Source organism: Doryrhamphus excisus, linkage group LG4, assembly GCF_037039965.1.
Source record: "Doryrhamphus excisus strain RoL-2023G ecotype Guam linkage group LG4, RoL_Dexc_Guam_v1.1, whole genome shotgun sequence".
NCBI lineage: Eukaryota > Metazoa > Chordata > Actinopteri > Syngnathiformes > Syngnathidae > Doryrhamphus > Doryrhamphus excisus.
Window position 1 is genome coordinate 14,523,161 of NC_136360.1, and position 19,581 is coordinate 14,542,741.

Consider the following 19,581-nt stretch of genomic DNA (forward strand, 5'->3'; position numbering starts at 1 on the left):
AATCCGCCCTGCTCGATTCCTTCGATTTGGAACCTTTCCAAGCCGCCTGGCCAGCCGCGACAGCGTCCTTCCGCTTTCTTTCCGAACGCACAAAGCAGTAAACATTGATGTATTGTTCGTATGCATTGCTCGGTGAACGATGAATGGCAGTAATTCTCTTTTTGATGAACGAAAATAGGTAATCGAAATCACCGGGGTCAGCCATTGTCTGATTGTTGTGTTGGAATGCAAAGCACGCAGAGCTACGTGGAGTATCGCGTGGACTAGTACGCTCTCGCGCTAGCATACGACGACAGGGGACCAGTCTATTCGCGCTAAAATTTGACTGCGTCCCGCGGTTCGAACATATAGACATTGACATTTTCTGGTTTTCAAAAAAGCGTACGTTGATGTCTTAACCCCCTCCCCCCCTCGTACGGTTTGTACGCTCGTGAAAATGTTGAAAATTATGGATGGCCCCTAACTCTGTCCTTTATTGGACTGAATTTTATTTCTCTTTTGGATCATGTTATTATTTGATGTAAGTGTTTCGTAAATTATTATTTAAAAAATCTTATTAAATTCTCAGATTATAATTTTTTTTTTAAATAAATTGTTTTCAAAAGGGAGAACATGCAAATTCCACACAGAGATGGCCGAGGGTGGAATCGAACTCGGGTCTCCGACCTGTGTGGCCTTCACAGAAAAACTCCTCATGTAAACATGGCTTTTGCCACTTCCACCATGGGTGCGCCACATTATGGCACGTTGCGTCGGACTGCGCTGCACATGAAAACAAAGTGCCCTGGCCACACCCCGTTGAAGCGGGACCTGGTCTACGAAATGAGCGTCCATGATGTGAAACTTTGGTACGGTTTAACAGGAGAATCCAACATTCTAACTCCATTTCTAGGTCAGAATAGTGGAAAAGCATCATAGGTCCCCTTTAAGCAAAGTTGAAAGTTTATTTACATTCGTTTAGCCTCATTTTATGAAGATGACATGTAACAATGAAACATGTTAACTAAGTTGTACTTTGGTACTGTAGTACTGTAGAACTGTAGTACTGTAAGGGTGTGTTTCATACAAGCCAATGGGATTGAAAAATGGGAATGATTAGATGAAGCTGGGATTTGCAAGAGATGGAAAGCAGCCAGTAGAGGCGTGGCTCACTGCACTACCGCTTTCTACCTCCGGAGGCAACAGTGAGCCTTGGGAGGACTTGATTCAAGAAAGGATTAGTTTATGTGGAAAGTTAATGAAGTTATTAGTCATCAGGTGAAATTAACTAAATCACATGTTCTTTTCAGGGGATCTTGTCCCAAGTTCTGCGTAAAGTTTGTGAGGATCCGCCCCAAAGCCATCAGGACACGTTATCAGCGTGGAAAGACGGATTGTGCCGGCCTCGGACATCCTCTTTTTCTCTTCCGGAACCTTCTGCATGTCCACTCGGCGTCCAGGGACGACATAGTGGGTGTCCGGAGGGGGTGAGGGTCCGCCACACGTGTCGGTAGCAGAGAAACAGCATCCCGCTGATGAGCATCAAAATAGAGGCAAAGAGCCCCACTCCGATGGCCACGCCCACTCGCTGGCTGGCGGGGGCAGCGGGGAGGTGGAAGCGCGGGGGGAAGGGGATGGTGGCGTTGTTCAGGACCGAGGTCATGTTCCAGACCACGGGCACGGAGGTCAAGGCCCCCGTCAGCACGTAGAGGCTCCCCGCCAGCAAGAAAAGCAGGCGCACCTTCCTGCGCTCCTCCAGCGAGAAGTAGACCAGCCTGAGCGCCAGGCCGCCACCCACGTTTGCCGCCAGGCCGCACACCATGGCCAGCACCATCATCACCTGCGCCGCCTTCACCTCAGCCGGGACGAAGGCCTCGGAGAAGCCCACACTCTGGCAGCTCTCCGCCCGGGCCAGGACGTGGCTGTTGAAGCACGCCCTCCAGATACCCACCCAGGCCACGCCCGAGGTGACCACCGACAGGTCGTCCACGTGCCACAGGCGCCACTCGTTGATGCCGGCCGTCGCCAAGGTGAGGATCCACGCCAGGCAGCCCACCAGCAGGCCCAGGAACTGCCAGTGGGCCGTGTGGGCCAAGAAGATCATCACTTCAACAGGACATCCATGACCTCAAGCCCACGTCCTGCACTGTCACAAAGATGGCCCACATCAGCAGGGAGCACCAGGTCCCACTTCACCACCGGTCAGCCCTTCTTACTACAGCAGAGCCCTCCTGTCATGTACAGGATCTTTTTGCTTTAGATTCATCCTTCCTGAATATAGAGGATCTTGGGCCGCAGTTTTCACATTACGCTTTTAGAAATGATCTATAGATGCATACAGTGTCTATACCAATAGATCCAATAACCTTGTTATATAGAGGATCTTTGACTAGGATGTTTGGAGAAGGTTCTTAAAAACAGCAGAGTGCTTGTCCTGTCATATATAGGATCTTCGACTAGCGTTAACTGCAAAAACTTTGACCAGTGGCTTTGCAGTAGGTTCTTGAACAGCAGTACTCCCGTTATACAGAGGATCTTTGATTAACATTCGAAATAAGTTCTTAAAAACTGCAGCGTACTCCCGTTTTATATGTAGGATCTATGACTAGCATATGCAGTAGGTTCTTAAAAACTGCAGAGTACTCCCGTTTTATATAGGATCTTTGACGAGCATTTGCAATAGGTTTCCCGTTATATATAGGATCTTTGACTTGCATTTGCAGTAGGTTCTTAAAAACTGCAGAGTACTCCCGTTTTATGTATGATCTTTGAGTAGCATTTGCAATAGGTTTCCCGTTTTATATAGGATCTTTGACTAGTATTTGCAGTAGGTTCATAAAAACTGCAGAGTACTCCCGTTTTATATATAGGATCTTTGACTAGCATTTGCAATAGGTTCCCTGTTATATATAGGATCTTTGACTAGCATTTGCAGTAGGTTCTTAAAAACTGCAGAGTACTCACGTTTTATGTAGAATCTTTGACTAGCATTTGCAATAAGTTCCCTGTTATATATAGGATCTTTGACTGCCGTTTTTAAGAACCTATTGCAAATGCTAAGCATACTCCTGTTTTACACAGGATCTTTGACTAGCATTTGCAATAGGTTCCCCATTACATATATATATATATATATATATATGATCTTTGACTGCAGTTTTTAGGAACCTAGTGCAAATGCTAGTCAAAGATCCTATATATAACGGGAATACTCTGCAGTTTTTAAGAGCCTACAAATGCTAGTGTACTCCCGTATGCTTTGAAATGATTTTGTATTCTCAGAGGTTGCTAATGTTGCGTCCAGAGAGTATTTTCAGGGAGCGCTCACTCATCCTTGAACAGCTAAGATGACAGCAATCATAGAATCATATTTCATATTCCATAAGAACATTGGCATTTTAGAGCATTGTTAGCCAAAGTGTTCTGCATGCATCCACGCGTCTTTTATTGTTGATCATAAGTACGCGCATGTTTGCCACGACAGGACGCCTTGCAGCACGGTGCAACAATTCTGACTGCTATTCTTCTCTGCTAGCCTTTCCAACACAAGTTTATAGCGTTACCTCTGGAGAGTTCAGGCCTCCATCCTGGACCCAAATGAAGAAATGTTCAGTCTTTTGAAGAACGTCTAAAACCAGTCTGATCCAAAGTGAAGATCTAAGTTGTGTGACTCAAAGTGGCGCTATCAGCAGAGTGGGGCTTGGCTGAGTTAATGAGTGACGCTGACGACCGAACGCCTGCGCTCACATGCGGCACGTGAACCACGATAAAAAAGATGGCGAGAATAGAAATATCTATAGATCTATGAAATATGCTGAAACACCAACAGGGCTCGTGTTTGCCACCTGAACACCAAAGATATGAAAACTAGAAATACAAATTAGCCACCTAAATAATTGTAAAATAGAAAGCAAAGGTTTGGAGGTTTATTTGGATTTAATGTCATGGCTTTTTTCAAAGTGTGAGGCTGTGGAAATGCAAGTGGAGCTAAAATGTATCTCACGTCTTCAAGCACAGGCAGAAGAAAAAGATGGAAGATTTCTCTAAACCATTTGATCCTCCTAAAAAAATAGTTTCATAAACCTTGGATGGCCTCTTGAGCCTCACCCTCGCTATAAAAGACGCAGCATAATAAACATAAAAAAAAAGCTTGGGACACGGCAGGCACTTTCTCCTGGTGGATTTCAGTGAATGTGAAGTGGTGTGAACAAGTGCTCTCCAAAAACCAACCCCCATGTGATCTCACGCATCGTGCTTCAAGGCCACGAGAGCTGACGTGCGTCAATGATGGAGGGAAGCCTCGGTCGCTATCAGCAGGGGTAACGCTACATTATACGGTCCTGCTTCATTTACCATGACTCAACCATACGTTACCTTAAGGGAGGGGCAGGAAGTGTCGCTAAACAAATACAGTCCAGACGTTGCTTAGCAGGAGTCAAGGCTGCGATTGTGCTGAATATGATATCAAAATGACGATGCGGGTTTTAGCTGAAAACGAGGAGGTCGCCGAGTTGCACTGCAATGACATCATCGGCTGAAGATTAGCCGAGTCTACAGCCATGCTATTTTATCCAGCAAGAACATGGCAGCCATTACGCTCGCAGTGCAACATGTATCCGTCAACATCCAAAAACTAGCACAGATGTTGTCATTTTAATACCAAATAAAACTAAGTGAAAATAAAAAAGTGAAATATTGGGCCAGCTGCTAAAACATGGTCAACACCCCGCACACCAGGAAGTGACACTCCGAGTGCTTCAAGTTAAAAAAAAAAATACTGTCACCCTCCTGTGCCGAGCCAAAAGGCTACAAATAAATTACTAAAAAAACTTGACAAGAAAAGAAAAAAGGCTTTAAGGACATTCCACACAGAATGGTCTGGTCTGTGGCGCCCTCTGCCGGACACAGGGTGAAAGTGCAGCTGTCCCTCAGAAGGACAACCTCTGCTCCATGGGCAGACTGTCCAGCAGACACTTGAGCTGCTCCTCGCCCAGCTTGATCTTGTCCTCCAGCTTGCGCTGCTCGATGATGAGCGCCGACTTCATTTTGACAAAGTGCTCGTAGTCCGCCATGCCGTCCTCCGGAAGGTAGCTGGCCAGGATGTCGAAGACCACGCCCTCCCGTCGGTCCAAGTTCTCCTTCAGCTCCTTGGCGTCTTCGTGCTGCCGGATCAGCAGCTTCCTCTTCTCCGTCAACGTGCGCTACAGGATGACGCAAACATAAGACGCTTTGAGTGGCGCAAGGGAGCAAAAATACCTGCTTTATAATAAAATTAAAAAAATCACTGAAGTTCGAATAAAATTAATTTGATAAAAATAAGGTTGTTATAAAGGTTAAAATTAAAATATATTTAAATAACTCCATAATACATCTAAAATTAAAATCACTGAAGTTTCATGAAATAAGTTCATTCATTCATTCATTTTCTACTGCTTTTTCCTCACGAGGGTCGCGGGGGTGCTGGAGCCTATCCCAGCTGTCTTCGGGCGAGAGGCGGGGTACACCCTGGACTGGTGGCCAGCCAATCACAGGGCACATATAGACAAACAACCATTCACACTCACATTCATACCTATGGACAATTTGGAGTCACCAATTAACCTAGCATGTTTTTGGAATGTGGGAGGAAACCGCAAACTCCACACAGAAATGGTGGAATTGAACCCTAGTCTCTGAGCTGTGAGGTCTGCGCGCTAACCACTCAACCGCCATGCTGCCTGAAATAAGTTACATTTTTTTTAATTTATAAAATATTAATAAAAATATAGCGGCACTGCGGTCTAGTGGTTACACGCAGACCTCACAGCTCAGAGACCAGGGTTCAATTCCACCATCTCTGTGTGGAGTTTGCATGTTCTCCCCGTGCATGCGTGGGTTTTCTCCGGGTACTCCGGTTTCCTCCCACATTCCAAAAACATGCTAGGTTAATTGGCCACTCCAAATTGTCCATAGGTATGAATGTGAGTGTGAATGGTTGTTTGTCTATATGTGCCCTGTGATTGGCTGGCCACCAGTCCAGGGTGTACCCCGCCGCTCGCCCGAAGACAGCTGGGATAGGCTCCAGCACCCCGGCGACACTCGTGAGGAATGAATGAATGAATAAATAATAAAATAATAAAAATATAAAATAATTAAGGTGAAATAAAAAATGAAAACATTATAAATAGGTTTAAAAATTAAATGAAATATAATTAAGAAAACAAATCAAGTTATTAAAAATCTATATACTCAATACAATAAAATAAAAATATAAAGTAAAAACAGAATTTGTTATTAAATAAGTAAAATAAAAGTAATTTTAAAAATTACTATGAAATGATATGATTAAAAAAATACCATACATACAAATAAATATATCAATAACTAAAATCACTAAATAAGAAACCAAATCTATACAAAAAACATAAAATCAATTCATACAATGTGAAAAATGTAATGAAAAATAATAAACAATCAAGGTTTAAATAAATAAAAGTTTTAAAAAAGGAACAAAAGCCTCTCAGGTTAAAAACAGCGAAGTCGTGTACGTACTCTCTCGTCGGGCGTGGCGTCCTCATCCAGACTGTTGAGGGCGTTCTCCACTCTGGCCAGGCGGCCTGACAGAGACAGCAGCAGGCTGACCACCTTGTCCAGGTCCCCCACGAACATGCGGAACTTGTCCAGCTCGTTGGGTTTGCACACCTGCTGGACTCGGGCCTCCACCTCGTCCCCCAGAGCGTTGTTGTCCAACACGTCCTCCTGGAGGCTCTCTCGGGCCTCACGCAGCACCTGCAGCTTCTTGCTCAGGCTGTCGATCAGCTCCTGCTGCTCGGACACAAAAAGCACGCAGAGACGACATCAAATTGATAACGGACTCCACGCTGCCTCTGCCGCCATTGAGGGGCTTCGTCATTGATGTTTGTGTTTGAAGTGACAGCGTCATCATTCATACCTTCTTGTTGGCCAGGTCCATGTCTAACTCGTCCTCCTCGTCCTCGTCCTGCTCCTGCATGTCTTTCATCTTGATGAGGAGCTCTGCTTTGGGGGCTGACGTACTATAGTACGCCGAGCTGGTCACCATGGCAACCGCACCCACCGTACTGTCCTCCTTTTCCCTGCAAGCATTGTCATAAAGATGGTGAGCGTAGCAAGAGAGGGCTTCACTACACATCTGAAAATAACGCTATGTCAGCTATGTACGTGGGAGTTCCATGGTTCAGCAAATATGCTAACATCATTAGCATATTTGGACTTTATTCTCATTAAACTACTGTACCACTTTTTCCACAAGCTAATATTCTAATCATTGTTTTGTTTCTCATAATATCATTCATCATGATTAGGGATGTCTGATAAGTATCAGCCCAATATCAGCATAAAAATCGGTCGATATCGGTATCTGATTTTTTTCCCCCTGATCATTCATTCATTTATTCATTTTCTACCGCTTATTCCTCACAGGGGGGGTGCTGGAGCCTATCCCAGCTGTCTTCGGGCAAGAGGCGGGGTACACCCTGGACTGGTGGCCAGCCAATCACAGGGCACATATAGACAAACAACCATTCACACTCACATTCATACCTATGGACAATTTGGAGTCGCCAATTAACCTAGCATGTTTTTGGAATGTGGGAGGAAACCGGAGTACCCGGAGAAAACCCACGCATGCAAACTCCACACAGAGATGCCCGAGGGTGGACTTGAACCCTGGTCTCCTAGCTGTGAGGTCTGTGTGCTAACCACTCGACCGCCGCACCGCCTCCCCTGATCATGAAAATTTATATTTTAACAACACACATAGCATGTGGTTATTCCACCACAGGAGATATGTCACATATATGTCATATACGTCAAGCTCAGTATCGGCTGATGTCGCTATCGGAAATTGAGAGTTGGGCAATAAAAGCCAATATGGGACATCGCTAATCATAAAGAAAGGTCTTAAAATTTTGACTATTCTTGGGAAAATTGCTTAAGATGTTTTAAAAATTTTTGTTTTATTTATATTTTAGCTGTTTTTTGTTTTGAGTTTTCTTGCTAAATTCAATTTTAAATTTTCAATTCCCCTATTTTGACTATTCTTGGAAAATTGCTTAAGATGTTTAAAAATTTTTGTTTTATTCTCCAAATTTTAGCTGTTTTTTGTTTTGAGTTTTCTTAAATTCAATTTTTAATTTTCAATTCCCCTATTTTGACTATTCTTGGAAAATTGCTCAAGATGTTTTAAAAATTTTTGTTTTATTTTGAGTTTTCTTGTTAAATTCAATTTTTACAACACGCAGCTGTCCAAGAAAAAACTGCACTTTAGGTAGTATACATACTTTATATACATACATAAATACTTATAAAAACTAAAATAGAATGTTAGAAATTATAAATAATAAAACATGAATCAATTACAATAAATCAAATAAATTACTGAAAATATGTATGTAATCTTAAAAATGTAAAAACTATATAAAGTATCAGTATCAGCAGATTGTTGCCAACAGTGTTGAAGAATCAGTGACAAAGTTGAAGTTGCGTCAGGGCTGGATACACAGACTTAAATATTATTGAAAATCTGTGGTGTGATTTTTTTTCCATGCTTGGAACTACTGTACGTCTGGCAACAACAAATAAAAACAGCATAAAATATTTTTTGTTTCAAATTCTGGGTATTTTGTTTCAAAAACTTACATCCAATGTGAGACATTTGATATTACTGAGTCAAACCTGACTCAACTGGAGATGTTTTGGAAAGAAGAAGGTCCAAAACACCTTCAACCAGAACCCAGACCCTCATTGGAAAGCATTTATTCCTGCAAAAGGAGGATCTACTAAATATTGATGGGGTGCCCAAACTTTTTCATAGCACTGTATTTGTAGAAATCAAATGGATTTGAATGACCCGCTAAAAGCACCTGGCAACTTTGAATCTTCTTAAATGAACTCTTCCTACGAGTGGCACCAAAAAAATTGCCAAATTTTGCCAAAAGTGGAGGCTGACCTTTCATCAATAGGCCGTGCGGGCGCGGCTCTGGAGGATGCTTTCCTGCGCTGGTGGCTTCCCTCCAGCTCCCCCTGAGGGAAGATGCCCTCCATCAAGTCCATGGTGGTCTTCATCTTGCTCTGGTCCAGAATGTCAGCCAGCGACTTGTCTTTATCCATGATGTCCCGGGCGAGTTCTTCCCGCTTACGCTCCTCGGATATTCTCGGCGCGGTATTCACGTCATCGTCGATGCCCGACTGTGCTTTGGGCTGTGGTTGCTTGGAAGCGTTCTGCTGGCCCACAGGGGTCACGTCGGGGTCTCTTTGGGGCTTCTGAGGTGAAGACATGTCTGCTCGTCTCTGTCGGTTGAAAGCCAGGAAGACAGAGTCCTGTCCACCGCCTCCCACGTTAGCCAGCTTGCTCATGTCAGGACCGCCGCTCTCTTTATCCGGCATTCCCTCCGAGCGAAGCACCCTGACGGGCACTTTCTTCACCACGCTGCTTGGCTTGGCCCTCACATTTTCCACCCTGGAAGGAATAATGAGAACAGATTCATCGACAGAGTCTTCTAAAAAGACATTCAGTCAAGTGACAAGATCGCCACAGATCATATCAGGTTCATCTTGTTGCAAACTGTCGTCACCCTAAAACCTTTATGAACGCCACAGGTGATGCTCAAACATCATAAGAACGTCACAAGTGGAAAAATACGTCAACCGCTGCTCATTTTCACATACAAAGATTGAAATTTGCTACAAAAAACACAGCATACCAAAAACTATGCAAAATTTCAGCAATAATTCTCAAAAAATTGGATCATAGGAGAATGGGGGCGTATGAAAACTGAGGCAAAGTTTTTCCAGCACAGCCCAAAACATGAAAACTGGGGCCTATGAAAAAAATTTTAGAATTTGAGAATTTTTGACAAAATCCAGGAGCACATTAAATAAAATGAAAAAAGTTGCAATTTTACCAGAATAATATTGTGAGGAAAAATGTCATTTGAGTAGCATAGTGTTGAAATATAGTGTTGAATATATACCTTTTTTTTTTAAACAAAAAAGAAAAAAAATTGAAATAATATTTTGGGAATAAAGTCATAATAGTATGTGAAATTTATGATTATTTAAGAAGAAAGTTTAAATATATGGAAAATAAATAAAATAATAAAAAACTAAATAAAAATAAGGGGAGAAAAAAAAAGAGTATAGTTGATATTAATAAAAGGCTTTGTCACAAAGCCTCTGGTTTTCAATGTTTTTGGACTTCCCTGATATAATAATAATAACAATATAATAATAATAATAATAATAAGAAGAAGAAGAAGAAGAAGAAATGTACAATGAAATATTGCTAATAAGCAAATAATAAAATGTGTTCATCGGTGCACGTGTAGCCACAGTGCTAAAGCACCGTGTCTTGCGGCTTTCATGTTGCATTCTTCCAAGAAGAAACGTTACCCGTTTGAGTCTTGGTCGAGCAGATACGTGGGAGGCCTGTCGCTGAGTCTCTGCGGGGAAAAGTGCGGCGAAGGCGAGCGCGGTGCCTCCATGGTGGCTGGCGTCCTGCTAGAGACGGACGCTGGAGGCCGATGGTCCACCGGCTCTTTGCCCTCTGCCTTACAGGAGTCGCTGGTCGGGGTGCAGCTTTGGGATTCGTGGGGGTTGATCTCGGGGCATCTGGGCGGCGGTGGCTTCCTCCTGGGTCCACACGCCGACTTGGTGGGGTCCGCACCCGGAGAGCGGTTGAACTCTGCGGGCTTGTGGTTGACGGGAGTGGCAGGAGACGAGGAAGCGGCAGCTCTATGTCCCGTCTTGGGTGGAGGAGGGCGACGCTCGCATTCGGAGGACTTCTCTTTGCAGTCGGACGAGCGTCCCTCTGGGAAGCTGAGGATCATAGCAAAAGAAGCTTTAAATGACACGGAGCGGTGGCCACGCAAACGATCATCTGCAGCCAGCAGCCAACTGGGATTAAAAAAAACATTCCGGCAAGTCTCCTCCCTCGACTCTCAGCTGGCAACCCGACCAGGAATACTTGAGCTCCCGCAAGCCTGCAAGGAGGAACAAACAATCCTGCGGCGCACGGAGCAGATCAGCCTTTTTTCCCCTGCAGTTTGCAACTCTTAACACGTCGTCAGTTGTCTTTTATGTGCCGTCACGCATCCGTCGGGCCTGCTTTCCGTGCATACACATTCCGCGGGCTCGCATGTGAGCGCCTCCGCCCTAACTCAGTTAAGTGATTGACCGTACCATCACAAGATACAGTTTTGGTGGATACAGTGGCGGCGAGCCAAGAAGCCATCTTTCATTTCCTGCCACCCAAAGTTAACCTGCAGAAAGAAGCGTGGGTCTGCAGCCATAGCGCCGTTATTCAACTCCAGCTCAGCAGATTTACTTGGCAACAGGTCCAACGTCAAGACACACCTTCCCATTCCGCAGCATCGCCATACATCAACGACACTGGTGTTCAAAGTGCGGTCCACTGGCCATTTGTGGCTTGTGGATGGTTGCTTTTGTTGGCCTGAAGGATATTCTAAATAAAAAAATATTATTTTCCAAGAATAAAAAAATTTGAATGTTATGAGGAAAATGAGGAAGGATAGAATTAGGTTGAATTAGGTAATATTACAAAAATTACAAACTTGAGAATTTTTTTTTTTGTCATTTTTGGGAAAATTAGGTTGTGGAGAAATAAAATTATATAGGAATAATAATTATTAATTTATGTAATATAATTTATATAGGAATTATAGGAAGGACACCAAAATATTATGGGAATTAAACCATAATATTACAAGAATAACATTTTGAAGATTATTTCAAAAATAAAATAAAAATATTTTGGTACTACTGTATACTGTAATGTGAGTGTGAATGGTTGTCTGTCTATATGTGCCCTGTGATTGGCTGGCCGCCAGTCCAGGGTGTACCCCGCCTCCGGGATCGGCTCCAGCACCCCCGTGACCCTCGTGATGATACGCAGTAGAAAATGAATGAATGTATACTGTGTTCATCAACACACATCAACACATATTTCCAATATGTTCTTGTTAAATTCTATTTTCCAATGTATCATTTAAAAAAAATAATAAATCAGCCTTAGGCCACAAATGGCTCCCGGCCCGCACTTTGGACACATGTCATGAAAACATGAAAAAGTCTATTCATGAGCTGCAAAACTACAAGCGCCTGTCAGTAATCAAGGATGGCCTCGTAGCTTCAAACCTGCCGTCATATGCTACACCTCTGCTACCCGCTACGTCAGGTGTCTCAAACACACGGCCCGCGGGCCAAATGTGGCCCGCAGGACACTAATTTGATATGGATGCTGTATGGTATCATGTACCCAGAAAAAATTATTACATTTGATTAATGTTCATGTTAAAGGTTAAATAACTGTTAATAGTTATCCTCCCTATCCGTGTGGAAGTGGTAAGTTTTTGGCTATTTAAGTTTAAAGGAAATAACTTGAAGGCTACCGTTTAGGTCGCTAGCTCTCTAGTTTGCGAGTTAGCATGTGTCTCAAGACCCTGCAGTTGCGCAATATGTTGTAAATAAAAAGAGTATAACTGTGACTATAGTCGTGTTTTTTCATGTCTACAGGGCTCTAATAAGGCTTTGTTCATTTTAATCTGAAAAAAATAATTTGTCTACCCACCAACTATATGTGGTTTCTTAAGTTTTGTTATTATTATTATATTTATTTATTACTGATTGATTGATTTTCTTTATTCTTGATTTGTTTATTTATTTTTCATCTTATTTTGTGCAGAAAAATAAAAATTAAGATATTTGAGAACAGTGGAATGTTTTATCATAGATTTTCTTGTAGAAAACCGGAACCAAAGCACTGAAAAAGTTTGTATATTTTTCTGTTTTTAATAAATCATTTTTTATTTTTTTTGGGAAAACCTGCTGCGGCCCAGCCTTGCCCAGACCCTAGCCCCAGTGGCCTCCAGGTAAATTGAGTTTGAGACCCCTGCGCTACGTAAAAAACCGTCAACGCCGCCATGATGCCTTTGACAAATAAAGGACACGCTGATAAAGACAGAGCACAAACAATGCAGGCTTCTCCCACGGATCTTCCACTTGTTTGAACTAGTCCCAGTTTCAACACTTATGTCATGTAAACAAACATCCTAGCATGTGTGGTATTATGGTGGCAATGAACCACAATGACAACATCTTACCTGGAGGCAGCGTTGAGTGACTCAGCAGGTTTGTTCTCCATCAGAATTTGTTCCTTCTCTGGCGTTATTGTTGCAGCGACACGAGTCATCTGGAAAAAGAAAATAAAACCATCTTAAAAAAGTAACATCCTTTCTTCACGGAGACAAGAGTGTTTCCTGCATGGCTTAAAACCAGGGTGTGTCCAGAAGAACCAACATGGATTATTCCTCCCACACGCTACCTTTTATGTTTGTTCTGCCAGACTGACGAGGAACTCACCTGCCCATAGATGTCAGCCGACGGTGAAGACCTGGACCGCTCATGAAAACACGCCGACTTCGCTCTCTCCTCCGATTTGGGATCCAAGATGTTGTCAGCTGACCGGAATCGTCCAGAGGCTCTGGTCTCTGGGGGTTTCTTCTGGACGTTCCATCTGGCCTCATACTCGGCGAAAGTGGTGGAGTACGGACCTCCCAGAGGGTCATCTCTGTCCCCAATCTCTTTCGGCATGTGTGCCGGGTCGGTGGAATCACTGGGGTTCTCCACTGAAGATTGGTGACTGGATTTCCCATCTTCTTTCACAAGTTTCTGTTGGTCCTGTGAAGAGCTTGTGCTTTCTTCTTCTTTTACCCCAACCTCATGGATTTTGTCAGGTTCAGAGAAAGATCTAACCTTCTTTTCTGCTTGAAAGCGCTTTCGGCCACCAATGCGCATGACCGGACCACCCGGAGCGCCAGATTTGCTGGCTGTGGTCTCTGAAACTATGGAAAGAGGAGTGAGATCCTTTCTTGCCACGGCTGAGGATGGATAATTGGGAATGGCTTCAGCTGAAGGGTGCTCCACCAACACGGGTTCCAGATCTTTCCTCCTGAAGGAAGTGGCCTTAAGCACTCGAGCCTGTGCTTCCTTCAGATTATCCTTGTAGGTGTCTGTGAAGGGGCTAACTGCCAGAGCGGGGCCCGAGATCTTGTTGGACTTCCACACATCCTGATTGTCTTCAGTATCACCAGGAAGAGTCGCCGCACTCTTGCTCTTCTGCAGCTTGGCTCTTCTCATTTGGATTTCGCTCTTTAAGGTGGTGGCAAATCGGTCGCTGCGCATGAGCTGCTTGGACTCCAGCGTCTCCTCTGAGTCTCCTTTGGTGTCCACGGACAAGGAGTGGAGCATGGGGGTGGTCTGAGGGTTGATCTTGCCGTGGTGTCTCACATCTTGGGAAAATTCTCTGTGCTGCAAAGGAAGAGAACGCCGTTGTTCGGAATGTCCGTTGTTTGGTCCTCGATGGCTCCTGCTGTCCTCAGCGCCGACTTTTGGGGGCGTGGTCTCCACAACAGAGGTAACATGGTGCTTGCTGTAGCCGTTACTCTCTCTGCCTTTGGAGGAGTACTGCTGCTGCGGGGAAAGTTGATACTTGGCTTTGGTGACCGTTTCCTGCTCATTTCCTGTCTGGGTTGAGTCCAGGCTGGTAGAACCTTTCCTGTCTTCTGGTTTCCCAGATGCAGCGACACAGTAGTAGCGGCTGTGTCCACCGGCGTCAAAGTTGGGGTCAGGATTCTGGCTTGTAGAACCGTTTGTGGAGAGCTCCTGCATGCTAGAGAAGTAGCCACTGATGTTCTTTGGAGTGGTGGTAGCCCACGCTTGTGAAGGAAAAGTGCTTTTGTCGCTGTGGTGTCTGTGATGGCTGGATTGACCTTGCCTGACATCGCTGCTGGAGAGCGAGTGCTGCTTGTTTGAGCTGAACTGGCTGGGACAGTAAAAACCACCCCTGTCATTTTTCGGGGAAAGGTTCTGACCAACACGATCTTCAGAGCAGGATTTCCCCTGGACACAAGAACTGGGTGCTTCTAGGTGAGCAGCACTAAGACCTCGTTCTTTGGTGGCCGCAAAGCTGTCACTGCGGGCGGGGGGCGCCGGTGGAGGAGGTGAAGGGGAGGCGGTCTTTTTTTTCTCCGGAACATGCCACACCGGTCCGTAACTCATTCTACCAGATGCGGAATGGCGACAGCCGGCCTGGTCGTCAGTTTGGGGTCCGTCGCATCCTACTGAGTAGACGGGCCTGTCCTCCTGTTTGACTCCCTCCATCACACTTTGGCTGTTCCTGCTGTTGCTGTGCCTCCCCCCTGCATCCCACTGGCTGACCTTATACAGCACGTTCTCAGTGGAGGTGGCGTTGCTTTTTGAAAGCGTAAAGTCTGGCGTGCCGGAGCTGGTGGAGAAGGAGCTGTAGGCAGAGTCTCGCTTGCCTCCTCCGAGATGCTCCATACTATTGTTGGACTTGGCAGACAGATGACTGGCCGGGTATGGATGGGGGACGTGTTCTAGGCTGTCCATGCTGCCGAGGGAGCTGAACTGGTCCGAAACCCTGCAGAGGTTTGTTTGCTCCCAACCCGAGGAGAGATCGTTGGACGACGAGCTGGGGTTTAAAAGTGAAGGACAACCAGACAGAATAAAATAAAGCACATTCAGACATAAATTCATCATGATATTTTGTAAAGCAACACATGTAGATATACTTTTGTATATATTTCAAGAAAAAACTGCATCTGAGCTTTGTCATAAACTGTACAGTGGGTGAAAAACTTTACGCTTTGCTCTTTTCCCACTTGTTTGCCATTTTTTTTTAAACATTTCCAAGTATTTCAACATTTTTCTTCACGTAATCTTTATAAATGTCTTGCCAGAATATTATTAATTTATTCCCATAGTATTTTGACTTTATTCCTTTTAACATTATTCTCCTAAAAATTAGCTCTTGTTAGAATACAACTTTTCTCTTACTATTTTTGACTTTTTATTTTTTCCATTTTTTTTCCATTTTCCAACTATTAGAAAGTTTCTTTTTGTAAATATGATTTTATTCCCAGAATATTTAGACTTTATTCTCGTAACATAACTTTTTCCACAACTTAGTTGTTTTTCCCATAACATTACAACTTAAAAAAAATGTTTTTCTTTAATAGTTTTGCTACTGAAGTGACTTAATTTTTGTCATAATATTACAGGTTTATTCTCAAAAAAGTATTATTTTTTCCTTGTCAGAATACAATTTTTTTGTTAATATTTAGACTTTTTTGTCATTTCAACTTTAAAAAAAGCAACATATATTTCCTGTAATATTTCTCTATGCTACTAAAGTCACTTTGTTTTTCCTCATATTATATGTTTATTCTCATAAAATATATTTAATCCAAATATTAATAATATTTTTACCAATATTTTTACTGTATTCACATAAAAATTACTGCTTCAATCAACCATTTCAACTTTCTTCTTGTAACTATTAATTCACTCTATTCCAATAATATTTTGCCTCGACTCTCATAACATTTATAACTTTTTCCATATCCTAAATTCCTTTGTTGTTTGGGCATCATATTTTAAGAAAATGTCTCTTTAATATTTAAACTTTACTAAAATTGTGTTATTTTTCTTCATCATGGTACTCATTACATTACTCTTGGAAAAATATGACTTTTAGATGATTTAGATGATTTTTTTGTCCTCTAAATTTTTGACTGTATTCTTGTAAAACGGAGGCTGATTTTTCTATGTTTTAGAAAGTGCCGTGTGCCAATAAAAAAAAAAAAACAGCCGCATCCCAAAAATGTCCCCGTGGGCCACACTTTGGACAGCCCCGACAAGAAGCGATGCTGAAATGCTTGCTGAAATGTCACTTTTATGAGCTACAGTAGCCTACTGGAATATTCTGCAGAGACTTGCTGCTTTTCTTGGTGGCGTAGGGTAGCACTCTTGGCTTTACATTTGCTTTTAAAGTGCCAATGGAAATCCATTTTTACACACCAGTCTCTCGTGGAGAGAAGCTGTGACGGTTAGAGTCCCCTAAGCAATGATACGCATTGTTCTGTGTTTTATATGTGTGAGCAAACATCTTTTGAGAATAATTACACTGTGTACGTGAAGCAAACAGTTTGGCGTTACCTCGCATCGTACGTGGCGTGCCACACCGCCACGGGTGGAGACGACTGCGTCTTGGCCGATTCCAACTGGCTCTCGTTGAACTTGGTGGAATGCCAGGAGTGAGGCCTGCTTATGGGTTCATTGCGTCTGGACGGGGAGGGGATAAAAGCAGAATGCAGAGCGGGTTAGAGACCAAGACAGTCGTGGGACGGCAACAAAAGCAGATGCTAACAATCACAGCAACGCCACTGGGGAAGCTTTTCACATGTAGGGGGCAAATGGTATACTCTGTGGCATCTAATAGCGCTTTCACTGCATGGTACACTCATTCATCATTTTCTTTGTTGTTTACAATATTATGATGTAAATAACCCAACATTTTTTAATTAGTATTTCAACTCAATCATTTTTTTTCTCCTAATATTTTTACCTCAACCTCATAAAATGTGTGCTGGTTTTTCCAGGGATGCTTTTACATAAAAAATATATTTTCCAAGTATTTCAACTTATTTTTTTGAGAAAAATATTATTTATATTTTTATTTCATTACATATTTTTTATTTTATTATTTAACATTTATTATTATTGTTATTTATTATTTATTATATTTTCTTTATATGTTTATATTGTCTTATTTTATATTTTTATTTTGACTTAATTTCCCTGATATTATGACTTTTTCCCCCAAGCTAATTTCCCAAAAATGACAACTTCCGTCATTTTGTTTTTCATAATGCTACAACTTTTTCTTTAATATTTCAACTATTAAATGCCACTGAAATTTAATTTTTCCTCATAATATTATTTTATTATTATAAAATCACTGCATATTTGTACTTTTTTTTGGTCAATAAAAAAAAATAGCTGCAGCTGCAAATGTCCCCCGGGCTGAACATTAGAAACCCTATTGTAGCACCTGCTTTTTGAATTGTAAGCTTGTGGAGCTGGGTCGTGCTAAGACGGTACCATGCAGCAAAATAATAAACTACAGCAAAGTAGTTGGGGAATTATGTGTCTGCTAAACAATAGTATTCCGTATAATTTCACAATGACATTGACAATCAATATAGTGTACTGTAAAGGTTGGCATTGTATCTGCATTTTTAGGGCTGGGTTGTGTGTTCTGTGTGAATGGCACCGACACACAAAGGGGTCAGCAAAGTTGACTTGGGACTTCTCCACATTGTGAGGTGGTGGTGGAACACCGCCAGTATGAAAGGCTATTCCTCCATCCTCTTCCTTCCTGCTCCCTTTCCCGTTGCAAGCAGTTGTTGCTGTGTGACAGTAGTTTGTAGCTGCTCCTGTTTACTTATCTGACTGCGGGATACTGCAGTGAGGTGCGGTCAGGGGAGGCAGACACTTGATGCAAAATGAAAGAACAAATATTGATCAAATTTGCAAATTTGTTCATATTGGCTGGCAACCAATCCGGGGCATGCCCTGCCCCTTGCATAACCTGGTGAATTAATAAATATTGAATATTTGTTGATTGTCTGCTCTTGACTTAATGCACAAGCCCCGCCTTCTATCCGAGTCCCAGGGTTGTCTAGACACATAATGACAAAAAAAAGGATGCGACTTGGCCACTTTGATCATTTGTAGACATGCTAAAAAGTTAGATACACATTCATGGAAAAAAATGCCTGGTACAACTAAAGTTACCTTTATTTGGTTATAAGTTAAATTTTTTGGCAACATGATGCGATTGTTAGAAGAACTTAAGTGATTTTGTATTATCAAGAAAACCATGGAAATTGCTGTACATCAGCTCTTAAAAGGGGCCCTATTATTCTCATGTTTGCCCCTTTGTATTGAATTGTGGACTCTTAAAGATTCTATCTACATTTATAAAATGATAATGGTTTTATTTCATTTGAACATGCATCAGATTACAATTGAGTGCATCCCATAATCAGTTCCACATGTCCAAAAGGAGTAGGAAGAAGCAAAGCTTATTAAATCCTACCCCTCCATCTGGTACTTTTACAATCAGTAACTGTTACATTTGTTCACTTCCTGCCTTTCTAATATAATTTAAGAAGTTTTTATTATTATTATTAATATTTTGTTTTTGTTCATTCATTCATTTTCTACCGCTTTTCCTCACGAGGGTCGCGGGGGGAGCTGGAGCCTATCCCAGCTGTCTTTGGGCGAGAGGCAGGGTACATCCCGGACTGGTCGCCAGCCAATCACAGGGCTATTTTGTATTTGTATTTGTATTTTATTTATTTTAAAATGGATCAATGAACTGAAGAAATAATTATGAACTAATGATGTTTTTGACTGTAAATAGGGCTGCATGGTGGAAGAGTGGTTAGCATGCAGGCCTCACAGCTTCAATTCCACCCTCGCCCATCTCTGTGTGGAGTTTGCATGTTCTCCCAGTGCATGCGTGGGTTTTCTCCGGGTACTCCGGTTTCCTCCCACATTCCAAAAACATGCTAGGTTAATTGCCGACTCCAAATTGTCCATAGGTATGAATGTGAGTGTGAATGGTTGTTTGTCAATATGTGCCCTGTGATTGGCTGGCCACCAGTCCAGGGTGTACCCCGCCTCTCGCCCCAAGAC

The 19,581-nt window shown here is 42.7% G+C and overlaps 2 protein-coding genes across 4 annotated transcripts in view; both read right to left on the reverse strand.

Moving 5' to 3' along the window:
* Positions 1-982: 982 nt before the first annotated feature.
* Positions 983-3,747, reverse strand: cldn34a (claudin 34a). Its single transcript, XM_058073675.2, has 2 exons — positions 3,543-3,747; positions 983-2,125 (listed from the first exon to the last, which is right to left on the reverse strand). Exon 2 carries the CDS (start codon positions 2,081-2,083, stop codon positions 1,343-1,345), a length of 741 nt encoding a protein of 246 aa, XP_057929658.2. The 5' UTR covers positions 2,084-2,125; positions 3,543-3,747; the 3' UTR covers positions 983-1,342.
* Positions 3,748-3,891: 144 nt separating this feature from the next.
* The window catches only part of shroom2a (shroom family member 2a), a 50,485-nt gene continuing 34,795 nt past the window's right edge, over positions 3,892-19,581 (reverse strand). For all 3 annotated transcript variants that reach the window (XM_058073663.2, XM_058073664.2, XM_058073667.2), the window contains 9 exons: positions 17,035-17,160; positions 13,378-15,508; positions 13,119-13,207; positions 10,739-10,815; positions 10,390-10,642; positions 8,948-9,457; positions 6,911-7,073; positions 6,511-6,783; positions 3,892-5,180 (listed from right to left, as the gene is read on the reverse strand). In XM_058073663.2, the coding sequence (XP_057929646.2) occupies positions 4,908-5,180; positions 6,511-6,783; positions 6,911-7,073; positions 8,948-9,457; positions 10,390-10,642; positions 10,739-10,815; positions 13,119-13,207; positions 13,378-15,508; positions 17,035-17,160 (3,895 nt within the window). In that variant the 3' untranslated portion in view covers positions 3,892-4,907. The remainder of the gene's footprint in view (positions 5,181-6,510; positions 6,784-6,910; positions 7,074-8,947; positions 9,458-10,389; positions 10,643-10,738; positions 10,816-13,118; positions 13,208-13,377; positions 15,509-17,034; positions 17,161-19,581) is intronic.